General features: G+C 35.1%; 1 protein-coding gene across 2 annotated transcripts in view; it reads left to right on the forward strand.

Annotated features, from left to right (window-relative positions):
- Positions 1 to 16,569, forward strand: part of DNAH12 (dynein axonemal heavy chain 12) — a 59,537-nt gene that overhangs the window by 6,207 nt on the left and 36,761 nt on the right. For both annotated transcript variants that reach the window (XR_014590876.1, XM_083869358.1), the window contains exons 9-29: positions 38 to 226; positions 1,040 to 1,190; positions 1,300 to 1,391; positions 1,649 to 1,827; positions 3,126 to 3,261; positions 4,027 to 4,152; positions 5,819 to 5,953; positions 6,818 to 7,011; positions 8,007 to 8,220; positions 8,754 to 8,939; positions 9,300 to 9,500; positions 10,574 to 10,768; positions 10,964 to 11,085; positions 11,217 to 11,499; positions 12,124 to 12,243; positions 12,634 to 12,790; positions 13,031 to 13,203; positions 14,495 to 14,647; positions 15,058 to 15,297; positions 15,738 to 15,983; positions 16,296 to 16,415. Coding sequence is in view for 1 of the 2 variants with exons in the window: in XM_083869358.1 (XP_083725484.1) it covers positions 38 to 226; positions 1,040 to 1,190; positions 1,300 to 1,391; positions 1,649 to 1,827; positions 3,126 to 3,261; positions 4,027 to 4,152; positions 5,819 to 5,953; positions 6,818 to 7,011; positions 8,007 to 8,220; positions 8,754 to 8,939; positions 9,300 to 9,500; positions 10,574 to 10,768; positions 10,964 to 11,085; positions 11,217 to 11,499; positions 12,124 to 12,243; positions 12,634 to 12,790; positions 13,031 to 13,203; positions 14,495 to 14,647; positions 15,058 to 15,297; positions 15,738 to 15,983; positions 16,296 to 16,415 (3,612 nt within the window). In the remaining variant the exon portion in view is untranslated. The remainder of the gene's footprint in view (positions 1 to 37; positions 227 to 1,039; positions 1,191 to 1,299; positions 1,392 to 1,648; positions 1,828 to 3,125; positions 3,262 to 4,026; positions 4,153 to 5,818; positions 5,954 to 6,817; positions 7,012 to 8,006; positions 8,221 to 8,753; positions 8,940 to 9,299; positions 9,501 to 10,573; positions 10,769 to 10,963; positions 11,086 to 11,216; positions 11,500 to 12,123; positions 12,244 to 12,633; positions 12,791 to 13,030; positions 13,204 to 14,494; positions 14,648 to 15,057; positions 15,298 to 15,737; positions 15,984 to 16,295; positions 16,416 to 16,569) is intronic.

Below are 16,569 nucleotides of genomic sequence, written 5' to 3' on the forward strand. Positions count from 1 at the left end.
TTATGTCAACTAATAGGTGATCTATGCTATTACCTAGCTGAAAGAATTACTACAAAGAACAACTAAAGTTTTTGTGAAACTTTTTGATCCTGAAGACACAAGTCATCTGCCTTTATTTAAGATGGACTTGACTCTTGATGAAAATAGAATGGAGTTTTATCCAAGCTTACAAGAGTTAGAAGAAGCAATTCTGTTTGCAGTAGATTGTATAGGACAGACTCTTCAGGTATGCTTTTGTCTTTATTTAAATATGTAATTGTTAAGATGCTCAGTATGTGAAATACCGAGTGAATACTTGTGGTTTAGGAGCCTGACTACCCTGGCAGTGGTATCAGAATGCAACTTTTATTTATTTTCCACAGTGATTTTACAGGTAACATCATGAACCTTGATGCCCATTGGCACTCCAGGCTCTGAAGTAATTTTGTAATTCCATGTTTATAAAAAATGGGTGCACCTGCTGTTGATTGTTTTAGTCTGCTCTTTGCGTCTGCAATTATAATAACAACATCTTTAATTATATATGTGATGATTTACAATAAATTTGCATTCAAGTTAAGATCTCCAGAGAAGAACAAAATTGGAGTTGATATTCCTTTTCATTCTAAGAAAAAGAAAATACTCAAATCTCTAAAAACTAATACATACAACATCAAAAGATTGATGTCTTGGGAACCTTTCTAAGGTTCCACGGAAGAGAGCCCTTCTGGAGGCTTTAGATGTGAACTGAGTATTGGTCACTAGTCACATGTGATGGTACCTTCAGGGAAGTGTTTGGGCTTGGTTTTCTGTATTTGTATATAGGATATAATTTAATTTTATGCAAGGTTGGATTTTTTTTTTCCCCTTTACATATTTCCTGGTTTTTTGTTTCAGGAAAAGTCATTCTACGTGTGTACAAGGCATGTGAACTTGGTCATGGTTAGGGTCTCATACTTTTGTGATTGTGTCTTCTGCAGATTGCAACTTACTTTTAAAGTATATGTATCCTTGCACCACTTTTTGAAATTTAAATAATCAACCCTTGCACTACCCTTAGAACATCCAAACGATACATGCTTGGCTAATGGGAGGCACTGAAACTGTGGATGCTGAGCTTCCTGCTGACACTGTACAATGGGCCAAATCCACTCTGAAAAAATCTATCAGAGACAACTTAGAAGGCCCAAATGAACATTTTAAAGGCTATGGTAAGTGATAGAAGAGTGTGTAAATAGCTGTGTCACCTCTTTGTAATAAGTAACTTGCTGTATGGCATATGCGTTTAAGTAATATAAATATGTTGTAATTGAATTGTAGTTAAAAATTATGGCTGGCTTGTAGATGGAACTGCAGAGGAACGGATAAACAGATTTATAGCAGAACAACCCAGTTTTGACGAATACACTACTGTAAGTTTTAATTCTACACTTTACAAATAATTTTTACCGTACATACAGCAATAATGAAAAGGTAACAGAGGATAACAGGCGCTTAGCCTTCAGCTAAAAATATATGGATTATCTACAGTGTAACTGTTTTTTTTCCCTAAAAAATTATGATAAAGAGAAGAAAATATTACTTACTTTCTTCAATGTTTAATACTTACTCATATAGCCAAGTATTTAAACAGTAGCCATGAAATGTAAAGTCTAATGTTTTTCTGAAGTTCATAGGTGAATTTTTCACCATCAAGAAGGAAATCATGGGTTTGCCAGAGGTAATTTATTTCCCTATGATCTGTTTGAATTGCGAGGATTTAAAGCAAGGTTTGGCTAATTGTGCAAACAACTTTGCAAAAATCCTAATGGAGAAAATCTTTACAGCTTACAGAGAAGAAAATGAAAGGTAAGTAGAATTTTTCTGCTTGTGAATGCTCTATGTGTTAAATGCATAGTAGAAACATGTAGAAGAAATGTAAATATACCATACTTCTGTTTACTGAAAGTTCTTGGCTAACTAATGATCTAATGCAGTTTCACCAGCTGTTGTATTTTTTCTGCTGTTTTAGTCTCAAAAAAAGGTAGGAGGACATATTAGTATAGACTTGGATAATGGAGGAGCTAAAAGATCAAAGATCTAAGATAAAAGATCCAGGAACTTTATTACTGTTCTGGGTTTTTTAAGTGTGAGTTACAGTATTACTGCACTGTCAAAGGAAAGGCTGGTTAGACTCTCTTATTACCTAATAGATACCTCAGCAGGGCTGCTCTCAAGCCATTCCTCCCTGTTTGTATTTGTGCTGGGTGTTACTCCACCCTGGGTGCAGAATCTGCACTTCAACTCATTATGTTGAAATGAGTTTTATTTCAATTCATTATGTTCCATCCCCTTATTCATAGTCAAGTGTTTAATTCTGCAAGGTGTCCCATCGTTCAACGAAGACAGCAGCACCTCACAGTTGTGTGATGAGCAAACCTGCTGATGGTGCATTCAACTCTTGCATCCAAATCATTGATAAATTATTTGAATGGAACTGGCCCAGAAGTGAATCCTGAGGAACGCTGCTGCTAACAGTTGCCAGCCATTTGCTACAACCCTTGAGCTCTGTACCTCACCAGTTCTTCACCTAGCACACCATTAACACACTCATCCTGCACTTGAACAACTGGTCTGGAAGGATTCTGTGGACAGTATCAAAAGCCTTATTAGAACTGAGAAAAAAAAATATATCCACCACCTTCTCTTTATCCTCTAAATGGATGAACTTTTAGGATATCAATTTAGTTAAACAGGAGGTTAATTCTATGCATTAGGTCATGAGGAAATTCTTACTACATTTTTTAGTTAAAATGAACAAGTTTTATAGTGATTCCACATTACTGAAGTGAGGCAATATTTACTAGGAAAGTGTTTGTATGTACATTAATGATAGTTTGCTGAATTTCTTGTAGTAACAACAGGGTACTAAAGCATTTACTTCAGAAGAATACCCCAAAATCCAAACAAATCAATTATTGCAAGTCAGAAACCAGAATATGACCAAGATTGACTTGGTCATATTCCCCTTCTAGTTCCATAAATAATGGAATTTGTGAGGGGTGAATACTTAAAGAAGTAATTTGAATTTTAATTACATTAAAGCTGAGCTTGAAGCCAGTCAAACTAAAATCTTAACACGTATTTTATGTAAAATAAAACTGTAGGATATGCAGTGAATTTGCAGCCATTAAGGAATGTGCATTAAAAGTTCCCGAGTCAACACAAGAAATAGTAGATGTAACAGATTACATGAAGATAGTCAAAACCACAGTTATTCAGGATCTGGTGCGAAGGAGCAAGGTAAGAGACTATCCTTTAATTGTCAATCTTTTATTAGACATGCTGGCCTATACAAATAGAGAATTCATTCCAGAGTGCAGATTTTTTCCTGCCTGTGTGAATAAATTAAGTGTTACTTCAGACAGAAGTGGGAAGTCCAGCTTATTTTTGCCATATGCCTTTGCTTCTTGTTCCCATTCCTGTGTGTTCTGCATGTCCTTGAGGAAATGCAGCTTTTAATAAATCACTCAGTTTATTGTTTGCACTTGGAGACTTACTTCAGGACTGCTTAAAATCTATCTGTGAAAATGTAACAGACAAGTATAAAGAACATTTTATGTGTAAGACAGTCAACAGACTTTGAACACACAGGAAACAATTTACTCTTTGAACAGAATATAGTTAATATTACATTAGGAGTAGGTTGTGTGTAGGTGTGTGAATATGTATCAGATTTTCTGTTATGATAGTAGGTCTATAAATATAACATGTTTATATCTGCAGAAATTATATTTTGTATATTTTTAATAACATTAGGATTCCTGCATATAGATTTGCAGAACACAGAAGTCATATTTAGAGAAACTAGCTCATGATCAGGGCAGGGCTTTGAAAAATGTTACACATATATTTTGAATGTTAATATTCAATTGGCTGAAGGAGCTCTGAATTCTGAAAAGTTCATGAAATGTAGATTTTTATTTTATCTTTGTGGATGATATTGTCCTGCACTATATTTTAAACAGACCTATCATACCTAAAGTTTTGTGAAATCTCTCTTTGTAGGAGTGCTGTCGGCAAATGAGTTATTTGATAGATGTTTTTCCATTTTCTCCTGAAGACATTGAACTAAATTCAACAGCTGTATTATGGCCAAAGAAGATTAACCAAATTCTTAAAGAGCATGATATTGTAAGATCATTTTCTCAGTTTATGGTATATTTTGGGTTGTTAGACTTCTCAATTTACTTGAGCTATTTATTTCCTCAGCAGGCTAAATGTATATACATATATAACATGAACCATTCTAATTTAGACATTCATGAATAACATATTTCCAGATTTTTGTAACAAAAGTGGGCTTTTTGTGGCTAAATTTTAAAACTGTCACTGTAACTTAAAGCTTCAGCAAGTCTTATTATCCTAATGCGCTTGTGGTCAGTACTAGATAATACATAGGCAGATGAAAATTCACTATACTGTACTTGTCTAGTACAGAAAATATAACTGTCAGGCCCTTAATAAGACTGTCTGGTCAGGAAGTAATTTAGTTAAAATGGTATTTTTTTCTGTCAAAATAATAACAGTGGGAACAATGTTTTCTAGCAATCATTAATAAAAAATATACAACATCTAATTTTCTCTGTGTGACTGTAAATTACTTTTCTTCTACCATCTGTATCCATCTTGCTTAGCTTGCTTTGTCTCTGTCTATGACACAGTAAGTCAAGCCTTTTAGTGTTCTCTTGCCTCTCTGTAGTAATTTAGCATAGATTTAATAATTTCTTCTAAAATTTTTAAAGAATTCAGAATAAACATTTTAAAAAATCAGTATCTTTTAAATATTACAATTAAGGATTTCTCTTTTACTAAGTTTTGTTTCGATACTAAGGTGTATGTCCAAGAGTAGTAAATACGCCTCTGACTGAAAAGATACCCAGCTTGGGAGATTGATTACGTCCGTAAAATACTTTGTTTGCGTGTTATCCCCATGCAAGCAAAGTATTCTTTTAATCCCCAAAAATAAATCAGTAAAATTAATTTTCTACTTCTACACAGAGAGTCCATGATGCTTGTTCTAATTTCTTTTAATGAAAAGGGTAGTACAGAGTGAATCTCAGTACTTAGTGAGAATCCATCAGCAGTGAGATCCTGTAGCTGCCTGTCAAGTGACTTGCATTGTGCTAGAGGTTGAGGGCAAGAAAAGTTTCACATCAAATTTTCATGAGTCTGTATATTTGCATTCTGTACTCTTAGATATCAGTCTGTTCTTATTCTAACACAAAAGCAAAAGATTGGTTTCTCTTTTGGTGAAGTTTTGTCTGCTTCACAAATTTTTCATGGCAGTAAGTGTCCTTGTCTTAGAAGATCTCTCTCTTGATTGAGTTTTTGTTTGGTACCTAAAAACAAACCCCTGAGTGTGCAGACCCAGTGCTTTAAGGTGGTTTTATGTTCTAGAATTTCTGCCTTTTACAGCCACTGGTACATACATTTGGGAAAACATGGACTTTCAACAACTGTAGGTGTCCTTTTTGGCAGTAAAATACTGAATCCCCAAAATTAGAATATCTATTTACTTTCTGTTTTCTGATTCCTGAAGGAAGCCTTTAAGGCAATCCTAACTGCTATGATTATTGAGATGAGGGTTCCATGCTAGCATATAGGGGTTGCACACACAGAAGTGGGACATTGGAAAAAAAAAATTTAGTTGTTGCAAGGATAATAATTTATCTGTGTTGCTAGTTTTCTGTCTGTTTGCACTAAATGTTTGGATGGTAGTATGTATGTTAATCATTGAAAGGACTTAGAACCACCTTTGCATTTCTTTTTTGTAATGAAAAAATAAATTCTTTTGTAGCTGTTCGAACAGTCTAAAGCTAGAAGAGAACTAGAAATGAAACAGGAATGTAATAACCTGCATGTTGAATTAGACAAGCTTTATGATTCTGTGACAGAATTAGAAGAATACTCAGAACTGGATCGCATGCAACAGGTTTGATTAGTAGTATAAAGTTGGTAGAAATCTTTATGTGTTCCATACACAGGGATCATGGAAAAAATTGTAATTAAAAGTAATCAGTTTAATAAATGTGAACTAAAATATTTTATTATCCTCTTGCCACAACGGACAAGCTCAGTGCCCCTCTCATTTTTGTTTTTCATTGCCAATTAACATTTTATTTAGAGGAAAGTTAGCTATAAAGTTGTGCTTCAAATAGCTTGAAATAGGTAACAGTAATAGCAGTTCAGAAAGAGTGTGTGCACCCACGAAAATCCTTTCTTAATTTTCCCTCTTCACCACAAACCAATTAATGCAAAACCAGCACAGGTAGCAGTTTAATATTTTTTTTTCCTGTAGACCTCAAAACTTCATTTTTATGCTAGTGGAGAGCAGGCCACTAGCTCCAAAACTTTGTGAATTTCTAGCCGTATTTTTTAATTTTCAGAACATGTCTTGTGCTTTAATTTGGAGGACATTGCATAGTAAGAAATTTTGGGTTTTTTTAAAAACAAAACACTTCAAAGCACAAAACAAAAATCCTGAGCTAGTAAATCTCAGTTACCAAAATGATGTGCCATGTATGTAAAACAGTGCGTGCCTGCCTCCTGGAACAGTGAGTTTTAAAGCACAAACATTTTGAAAATACTCTAAAATTTAGTAATGAGAACCAATTTTATTTTTCATGATGTTCATCTGTGTTCTTCGCAGTTTATATACTCATCAATAAGTAGACAAGTTTTTAAACCTTGTTTTCTAAAGTTTTAATGTGAAAACTTATATTTTGATATCTTCTTTTGATAGCTGTTCAGAGCACAATTTGGTTATTTCTCAAGACATACTGTTATTTGATTTCAGTATGTGACTGACCTGAGGACATTGCAGAAAACAATACAGGACACTGATGAAACAATAGCTGCTCTTAATAAAGAAGAGATTCTGCTGGAATGGAAACCAAGCGAATTCCCACTCCTCAACAACATAAAAGTTGAGATAGAACCATACCAGAGACTCTTTAATCTTATACTAAAATGGCAGCGAACAGAAAAAAGGTAAATCAGCTCTAAATGCTATAAGAGGGAGAGTGAGAAAAATGCTTACCCTGGTCTCATTCATGTCAGATATTGAATACTGATTTATTTTCTTGTTAACTTGTGTTATTAGCAAGTAAACTAAAAGGGTAATATAGCATATGTATCAGGCTGGCTATTTTTAATTCAGCTAGAAAAAATGTTAATTCGTTTTTATTTTTAAAATGTAATCAATGAATCATAGCATCATCAGACTTCCTAAGCTGGAAGGGACCCACAAAGATCATAAACTCCAAGTCCTGGTGTTGCGCAGGACAGTCCCAAGAATCACAGCACGTGCCTGAGAGCAGAGGAGCGTATTTCAGACTGGGTTCTGATTGTATTGGTCATGCTGTATTGGTGTAAGCTGTAATAAGACAAATTCTGTGGAAGAAATGTATTAAGAAGAAAAATTGTTTTATGAGTAATTTTGTGTTCAGAAAAGGAAGAAGTTCCAACTACAGAGCTCATCATCTGTATGTAACCAAAACTGGTTTTAACTTAGCAGCTGTCCAAAATGGTGAGTTCAAATGATTGTGTTGCTGTCTGGTGGTTAGATCCTACCACAAAAACTGTACTCTGCATACAAATTAAGGGAGATTCTTTTAATTTCATGCATTCTTCAGAAATTATAATGTGCTATGGCTGAAAGTGTGTGGGGGTTTGAAAATACAAGACCTAGTGTATTTTTAAACGTCATGTGTTGATCTCTATCTAGAGTTTAACTTAGGTATTTGTCCATTTATGCAGTTACTCAGTTTCAGTATGTGACTGATATAAGAGAATTACACAAATACACGGAAGAATGCAGTTGACCCACTTTTACTTGGGCATTAGAATTCTGCAAAGAATAACAATAATATGGAAGAAGAGCTTTGGTTTAATTTAAATATCTACTCACATGTTGCAAAGCAAAGTGATAATTATTTGCAGGCTACATTGGTTATTCTGTTTTGTAACCTTATGTTTTTTCTCAGATGGATGGATGGGACCTTTTTGGAACTAAATGGGGAAACCATGGAGGCTGAGATTGATGAATTTTATAGAGAGATGTACAAACTGTTAAGACTCTTCCAACAAAAGCAGAAGAAAGGGCCAGGGGAGAAGAAAAAAATGCGACACAAAGCTGTAAAGGGTAATCCAACTCTTACAATGTGTTCTTCAGTTCTGGATCAGATTAAAGAATTTAAGGTAAGAAAATGTGAAGGATATTAATATCTGATACTGAGGGACAAATGCTAAATTCAGGGCTCAGTACATGTAGATGATAAAGTATCAGAGATAAGAGTGAGACAGTTCTGAATCCCCATTTCCAGATTGTACCATCCCATTCATTTTAATAAAATTGGATTTTTAATTTTCTGTAATAGTTTCTGGAATTGTAATGAGTGAGCACATACAGGAGAAAAGTCATTTTTGGATGCAGAAAAACATTTAAGGATGTAGTTGGGAATTTTGAAATGGGACTCTGTTACATAATTAGAAGCAAAATTTAGCATCACTGAAAAATTATGCTTAGTAGTTATTTATATTTTTTCTTAAGTAGTTGATAAAATATTTATAAATGGCATGGATAACTGAATGGAGGCATCTGCGGTCTTTGGAAAAGATTTTCATGTCTTCAGCTACTGTAGCAGAATTTTAAATGCACATGAAAATTATTTAAAAATTAAGAAATAATGTATATAACAATATTTACCTTATATTTACCTTTTCTGAATTAGGAAAATATTCCCACTGTGAGTGTCTTTTGTAACCCTGGCATGAGAGAACGTCACTGGCAGCAGATGTCAGATATAGTAGGATATGATATAACACCAGATGCTGGAACTACCCTGAGAAAAGTTTTAAAGCAGAATCTGTCCTCTTACTTGGAACAGTTTACAACAATAAGTGTAGCTGCAAGCAAGGTAAGCACAGAGATTTGATAGCGATAAATATGACATCAACTCTCATAGTGAATACTTTTATGACTTATTAGCATTATTTCTCTTTGCCATTATGCAACAGAAGAGATTTGGTGAGACTTTGGCCCACTATATGTTAATGATGAGTGTAAGCATTTGTATCTCATGTGACATCATCAGTATTTCCCAAGTGTGCTACTTTCTGTGTGCAAGTAAAGGATATACTGAGGAAAAATAACAAGTAGTTAATTTGTGCTGCTAGAGCAAAATAGATTATTCAACTAGATAAGCTTATATATTGAATTAGAGAGTTGGAAAAAAACTAATTCAGTGACTAGACAAAGCTATTTTCTTTTTAAACAGGAATTTTCCTTGGAGAAAGCAATGCATACCATGATGGAAACCTGGGATTCAATTTCCTTCATCACAAATGTGTATCGTGAGACTGGTGTTCACATTCTGTCTTCAGTGGATGATATTCAGGCTCTTCTTGATGATCAGATTATGAAAACTCAGACAATGAGAGGATCACCTTTCATTAAACCGTTTGAAAACGAAATAAGGGTACAATGAGAACTTTTTCAACCATTTAGTTGTAGGTTAACTGTAGTGCAATAGTATACCAATTGTATTACAACTTTATTGTTTGAGTTGTTAATGAAATGCTTTCATTGATTTTTCAGCAAGGATCTTTTGAATTTGTATGAGTCATACTTACCTTATTTCTGTTTTGGAATTCTCTCTTCCATTCAGATTCAAGTGCAACCAAGAGAACATTATTGGATTTTTCTCGTATTTTGCAAAATCACTATTTCCATTAACCTTGCTTCTTCATAACTGGAAATAATGTTTCTATTATTGCTAAATAAGAACATTTATTTATTTCATTAGTTAGTTCATTACTTAGTTTTGGAGTCAATTTCTGAATTGCAATGTTTTCCTCAGGGCAAAGAAACTTCTTGGTGGCTGGGAGAATGTTTTTAATCAGGCCTCAGAGCAGTGGTGGCAGTGCTTTATGCCTGCTTTTGAATTTCAGGGCCAGAGTAGTGTTTGTGGTGCTAACTCCATGGCTGTTGACAGGAGAGAAGCTGGTGGAATTGCTTTGCAGTTACCCTCCCTAGTTCATTGTTGGTTTATGTGGGAAATGTTCAGGCTCAAGCAGGCTCAGTGAACATACTTAAGCTTTACAGGCAGCCTGCTCCAGTGTTGTCCTTTAGAACAGGATGCTGGACTTGCTGGATCTCTCCTATGAGCTGAGGTGGCTTTTCTGGTATTGTGTCCCTGCTGCCATTCAGCTACAAGAGTCCTTGCTGTGGGGAGATGAAACAGAATTTATCACTGGTAGCCTCCTGGCTATTTCTTGACAATTAAGTTGTTGAAAGTTCATAGCACTAAAGTGATAAATTCATTTTGGAGAATTAATTTCCAAGTAAGTAAAAATTTCTGAGCTCCTATGGCCATCTGTATATGTGGAAGAACTTATAGTCCTAAATATTTTTATTTAATTTTGTTTATTGGTAGGCTTTTTTTGTTCTTTGGGAGCTGGAATACCACGATGTCTACCTTTCCTGAATTTGTTGTCTCTAACATTATTTGTTTAAAAATGTCGAGTTAATATTCTTTAAACATTTATTAAGGAATGGGAAAGCTGCTTGGTTCAAATTCAGGAGAATCTTGATGACTGGCTGAAAGTGCAGGCACAGTGGCTGTATTTGGAACCCATCTTTTCTTCTGAGGATATTATGCAACAGATGCCAGAAGAGGGGCGGCAGTTTCAGACTGTGGATAGACTGTGGAGAGAGATTATGCAGTTTTGTGCAGAAGATCCCAAGGTAAGGGAATTATCCATTACAAACAGGAAATAATAGCTTCTGTTGCTATTTTTTGGTGGGAGGGATGCTTAGTTTTCAGAATATATATATCGTGAACTATGATTTCAGTTCCCTAGGCTTTCTAGAAACAAAGTTATGTTGTTTCATATTTGATTAATTTCTACTGTTCAAAATACCACATGTTTCTTGTTACAGGTTCTAGCTGCTACTTCCTTGCCTGGATTAAGAGAGAAGCTTCAGACCTGTAATGAGTTTCTTGACAAAATCATGAAAGGGCTTAATGCTTACCTTGAAAAAAAACGTCTCTTTTTTCCCCGGTATGATGAGCTTTGGTTATTTAAAACCCACAGCTTCTGAATGTTTTTTTGTTGTTGTTGTTGTTGTGAATAAGATCTGTCTTAAAAATAGCTTGATAATGCAGTTGTATTTTTTTTTCTATTTTTTTTAGCTTCTTTTTCTTGTCCAATGATGAAATGTTGGAGATCCTGTCGGAGACTAAGGATCCTTTTAGAGTTCAGCCTCACTTGAAGAAGTGTTTTGAAGGCATTGCTAAGCTGGACTTCCTTCACAATTTGGATATTAAAGGAATGTGTAGTTCTGAGGGTGAGCGTGTGCCACTGATTTCAAACATTTCTACTTCTGAAGCTCGAGGTGCAGTGGAGAAGTGGTTAATTCAAGTAGAAGATATTATGCTGAAGACTATACGTGATGTAATTGCCAGATCAAGAACGGTATGGAGTTTGTAATAATTTAAGAACTGTAGCACCTATCTTTGTTTTATGGCTGTCTCTTGGCTTTCTAAAAATTTTTCACAAAGCAAGAGTTGATGAAGTTATGTGGCCAGGACCAAGTTAACATGGCTTGTGTTTATAGGCCAGTGATATACTAGAGTTAGTGATATATTAGAGTTTAGTTTGAATAAGACGCAAGTAGTTTGCCTGTAATACTGGGTATAGATTCTTCTAGAAGTTTCACAGCAGGACTATTTTACAGGATATATCACCTGATGTAGTAGTTCAGGTTTCTTATGAATTAGAAATAGAACACTTGTAATATGCTTGCTTCTTCCCAGAAGAAAATCATTAGACAGAATATGTTTCTTTGTATAAAGTTAACAAGTTGAGAATATTCCTGTAATATGGAAAGATAATTTTAAGAATATTTAAAATTATTAGGTAAAAAACGGTAAACCTAAGGGGAAGAGAGTATTTAAAGCTCCATTTGGACATTGCAAATAGGAAAATAGTATTCTTCAGCAAGGAATAGTAATAGGATTACATTATAAGCTTCCACATTACATTGTGATATATATATTCTCAGACATTCTGTTTGTATAATGTGTTTAACTCTTTCAGGCATATCTAGAGACTGAGAGAAAACGCTGGGTTCTGGAATGGCCTGGCCAAGTAGTATTGTGTGTGTCTCAAATGTACTGGACAAGTGAGGTACATGAAGTTCTTCATGATGGATCCAAGGTAATGCATAATTTTTAAAAAATCTTTCTTAGTGTTTCATTTCAGCTGATGTATTTTGCTTAATCAAACAGTTTTTCGCAATTAAAATTTGAAAAATTATGAACATGTGTGTTTAACATACATGAATTTATGTACAGTGATTTATACCTTTCATTCAAGTACTTGAATATTTTTATTTAGACCAATCATAGTTTAAAAGGTAGCTTTGCAACATAAATGCAATGTTTATAATGCAAAATGTGGATAAGAAAAAAGTTGATGCAAAACCATGACAATATAAAAGAATAATTTAATAAGCAACCTCTGTTAAGATATCTTGTCAGCATGACGTAGTCTGGAACACTTGAAACTGTGATTTAACCAGTTTCAAAATTACCTTTTGTCTCCTAGGGTTTGAAGGGTTATTATGATACACTTCAGCTTCAACTTAATGATATTGTAGAACTGGTAAGAGGAAAGCTGTCAAAGCAAACAAGGATTACACTGGGTGCCTTGGTTACTATTGATGTTCATGCTAGAGATGTCATCAAGGAAATGATAGGAAGTGGTAATTATATTTTAAGACTTTTTTCTTAACACACAGTTAATGAAAAATCATTAACCAATCAGATTTTACTACCTAAAACCGTACAGTACTAAGATGGGTTTGTGAGTATTTGGCTCCAAGCATCACCATTAATAATTTCAAAGCTGTTAAATTTAAAACATTTAAAAATGTTTTTTAAATTATTAGAAAATCCAGCTATCTACAGTGTCTTTTATGATTGTTGCCAACTCTGTTTGTCAGGTGTGCAGAGTGAGACAGACTTTCAGTGGCTCGCACAGCTGCGCTATTACTGGCAGAACGAGAATGTTCGTGTGTGCATCATTAACTGCAACGTGAAATACGCCTACGAGTACCTGGGAAACTGCCCACGCCTGGTGATTACTCCTCTCACAGACAGGTGTTACCGCACTCTGGTATGAGCCTCCTCTACTGCAAATTCCATTTACTGTGCTATAGGATTGCTTACACCGTTCAGTGCAGCTATCTTCTTAAGGCTTTTGGTTATTGCCAGACTCTGCTATTTCTTCTAGAATGAGGTTTGTAATTTTTACAGAATATTAAACATGAAAATCACTTAAAACAGCAAATCTGGACAGCCCACCAACCTAACTGAAATATTAGTGTGTTCTGTTGTAGCTGTGCTCTTTTAAAACACACAGGAAAATCAGACAATATTTGGTTACTGTATAGATTATGAGAACACAAAGTGCTTTTCTGATGTTCTGTGGCTGCCAAATTAAGTGGAGGAGGATTCACTTGTGATCCCACTGTTCCTAAGACTAGTAGAAGTTTGGAAACTTTTTAGTATTCCTGCTCTTGGCAGAGGTGTTTATTATTGTACTAGTTTATCCTCAGCTAACATGACAACTGAAAGTTACCAAAGTCATCTCAGCTTTTCTCATTATCAGTTATTGCAGTCTCTTTGCTGGAGTATGATTTCGAGTTTTACTAGACACCCCTGGTGTGGCTGTAGCTGGTGTTTGGTATCTGTCAAAACATCAAGTTACGTTGATGTGAGAGGGTGATGCAGGTGGTAGTCTGTTTCAATTTTAGGCTCACAAACCTTGAATCAGAGCACAGCAGGTGGAAGCCTGGAATTCTGGCAAATAGAAGTCTTATCCTTTGCCCATGAAGGTCTTAATAAAGTATTCTCAGAACTTGTCAATCAATACAGATGTGGCCCTGTAACTGTGGATTGGACTGTTTGTTTAAAGTCTGCAAAGTTTTTTGTTTTCTGTCAGATTTCTTCCTACTTCTATGGAGTATAGGAGAGAATATGGAATGGTCAGTGGAAGGCACATAGATCAAAGAGGGATGGTGTGGGAAAGAAAAATAAAAGAGGAGAAAGGTATATTAAAGGACAGAGAGAAAAAGGAGCAACAAGTAACTGCAACAAATTTAACCTGAAAGGTGTATCTAAACAAGCACTGAAAGATTGGGTATAATAAAGTTTAAGTAACCAATCATGGCTATGATGATAATAAAAGTAAACCCTCTCTTGGGGTCAAAATTAAATTCTCGTATATGTTTTTCCCGGCTGTAAGTACATTTCCAATTGTTTTAATTAGTAAAACCATACTTCTTATGTTAGTTAAAATAAGTGTATGAAACTATAAAGTGCAATTTAATTTTACCGTGTTCATTCAGAAGAATTTCATATGAATGAAGTACAAATAATTTCCATTAACTGTTTCTGTGCTTTAGATTGGAGCCTTTTATTTAAATCTCGGTGGTGCTCCAGAGGGTCCAGCAGGAACAGGTAAAACAGAGACCACCAAAGATTTGGCTAAAGCTCTTGCTGTTCAGTGTGTTGTCTTTAACTGCTCTGATGGCCTTGATTACCTGGCAATGGGAAAGGTAAATAGAAACTAAATATATGTTGTATTTTATTTTTAGCAGAAAAATTTTAGGGTCCCTATTTTGCAGACACAAATAAATGTGGCACCTGTGGTCTGCTACCCTTGGATGCTCTATGCTGTTCTCTACATGTTTCCTTTTCTGTGCTTTATGAAAGCCTATTAAGTTGCTAAGTAAAACATGAAAGAAACAAAAGTACATGGGATTGGGATCTTCTGATTTAGATTGCTTTAGAATCAAAAGCTTCGTTCTTCAGTATATCACTGATCTATGATCTAAACAGATTTAAGCATTATTATCGTGATTGTATTTTTTAAATCTAATTAATCTTCCAACATTATAGTCATAGTTTCTTTTGAATCTTCTAAGGCTCTGTTAGAAATATTTTTGTTTTCTTTCTTCATTTGCAGTTTTTCAAGGGTTTGGCTTCATCAGGTGCCTGGGCATGTTTTGATGAATTCAATCGCATTGAACTGGAAGTGCTTTCTGTAGTGGCCCAGCAGATCCTTTGCATCCAAAGAGCCATACAGATAAAGCTAGAAGTGTTTAATTTTGAAGGAACTGAGCTAAAGCTTAATCCCAACTGTTTTATAGCAATTACTATGAATCCAGGTTATGCAGGACGTTCTGAACTTCCAGATAATCTGAAGGTAAAATAATAAGATCAATGTGTCTGTGACTTTTGCGATGATTGTTTTGACCAGATGAGCTGTTTCCATGAGGAGGCTTTGCTAAATGAAAGCAGAGGCAGTACACCATGAGGAGCACACCAACTGCAGGTTGCTGAAAGAAAGAGAGTGCATTCTCTCACCACATTGTTCTTCTTTACTGCTGGATGTATCTGTGCAAGGGGCAAATTGCATTCTTGAGACAGTGCTGAGGGAGAAGAGCTGTGGGGAAACAGTGTCTTTTCTGCACTGCATTGTACATTAAGATGGATATTGGTAGCTCACTTAGGTTAACTTTCTAGGGAGTCATAAGCTGCAAATATAGATAACTTTGTTTTATGGTGGGATGAATACTGTAAAAGTTTGGAATTGCTTTCCATTCCTGAATTATTTAAAGATCTATCATTGGGTATGTGTTTCAGGTTCTTTTCCGAACGGTAGCCATGATGGTTCCAAACTATGCTCTGATAGCAGAAATTTCCCTGTATTCATATGGATTTTTGAATGCTAAGTCACTGTCAGTGAAAATAGTCATGACCTACAGGCTTTGTTCAGAACAGCTTTCCTCTCAGTATCACTATGACTATGGCATGCGAGCAGTCAAAGCTGTGCTGGTGGCTGCAGGAAATCTCAAGTTAAAATTTCCCACAGAAGATGAAGATATATTGGTGAGTTCCCAAGGGAATATTTGTTTAAGGAGTTTCACAGATATATTATATGTGGTTCTGAGTTCTGAAGGCAATTCCAGCACATCTTGTCACATCACTGATCCATGTTTTGTAGTTTGTGAAATGAAGACAATAAAATACATGCTGCATTTTCTGGGGCTGTGCTGATGATTGCACAGTTTGGCTTAACTTCTTATCAAAGGCCCCATTTAATGAATTCATCTTTGTTACATACTAGGGTATTTTAATTGCTGAACACCTTATGCTCTGTCTCTTAATAAGGACAGTAAAATGCTTGTTTGTTTTTTCCAGCTTCTTAGATCAATTAAAGATGTGAATGAGCCCAAATTTTTGTCCCATGATATACCTCTGTTCATGGGTATAACAAGTGATTTATTTCCTAGAATCAAGCTTCCTGAGGCAGACTACAGTGTAAGTATTCTTTTAATTTTTCCTTGGTCGTGATCATTGTTGATTGTTTTGTAGTGATTTGCTTTTTAATCAGGTGCAACTAATGCAGTGAGGTATTTCAAGATGAGCAAAATTGCTGAACATTCGCAATGAAACTTTGTAGCAAAGGGAATTC

Source organism: Zosterops lateralis, assembly GCF_965231275.1.
Source record: "Zosterops lateralis genome assembly, chromosome: 11".
NCBI classification, from domain to species: domain Eukaryota; kingdom Metazoa; phylum Chordata; class Aves; order Passeriformes; family Zosteropidae; genus Zosterops; species Zosterops lateralis.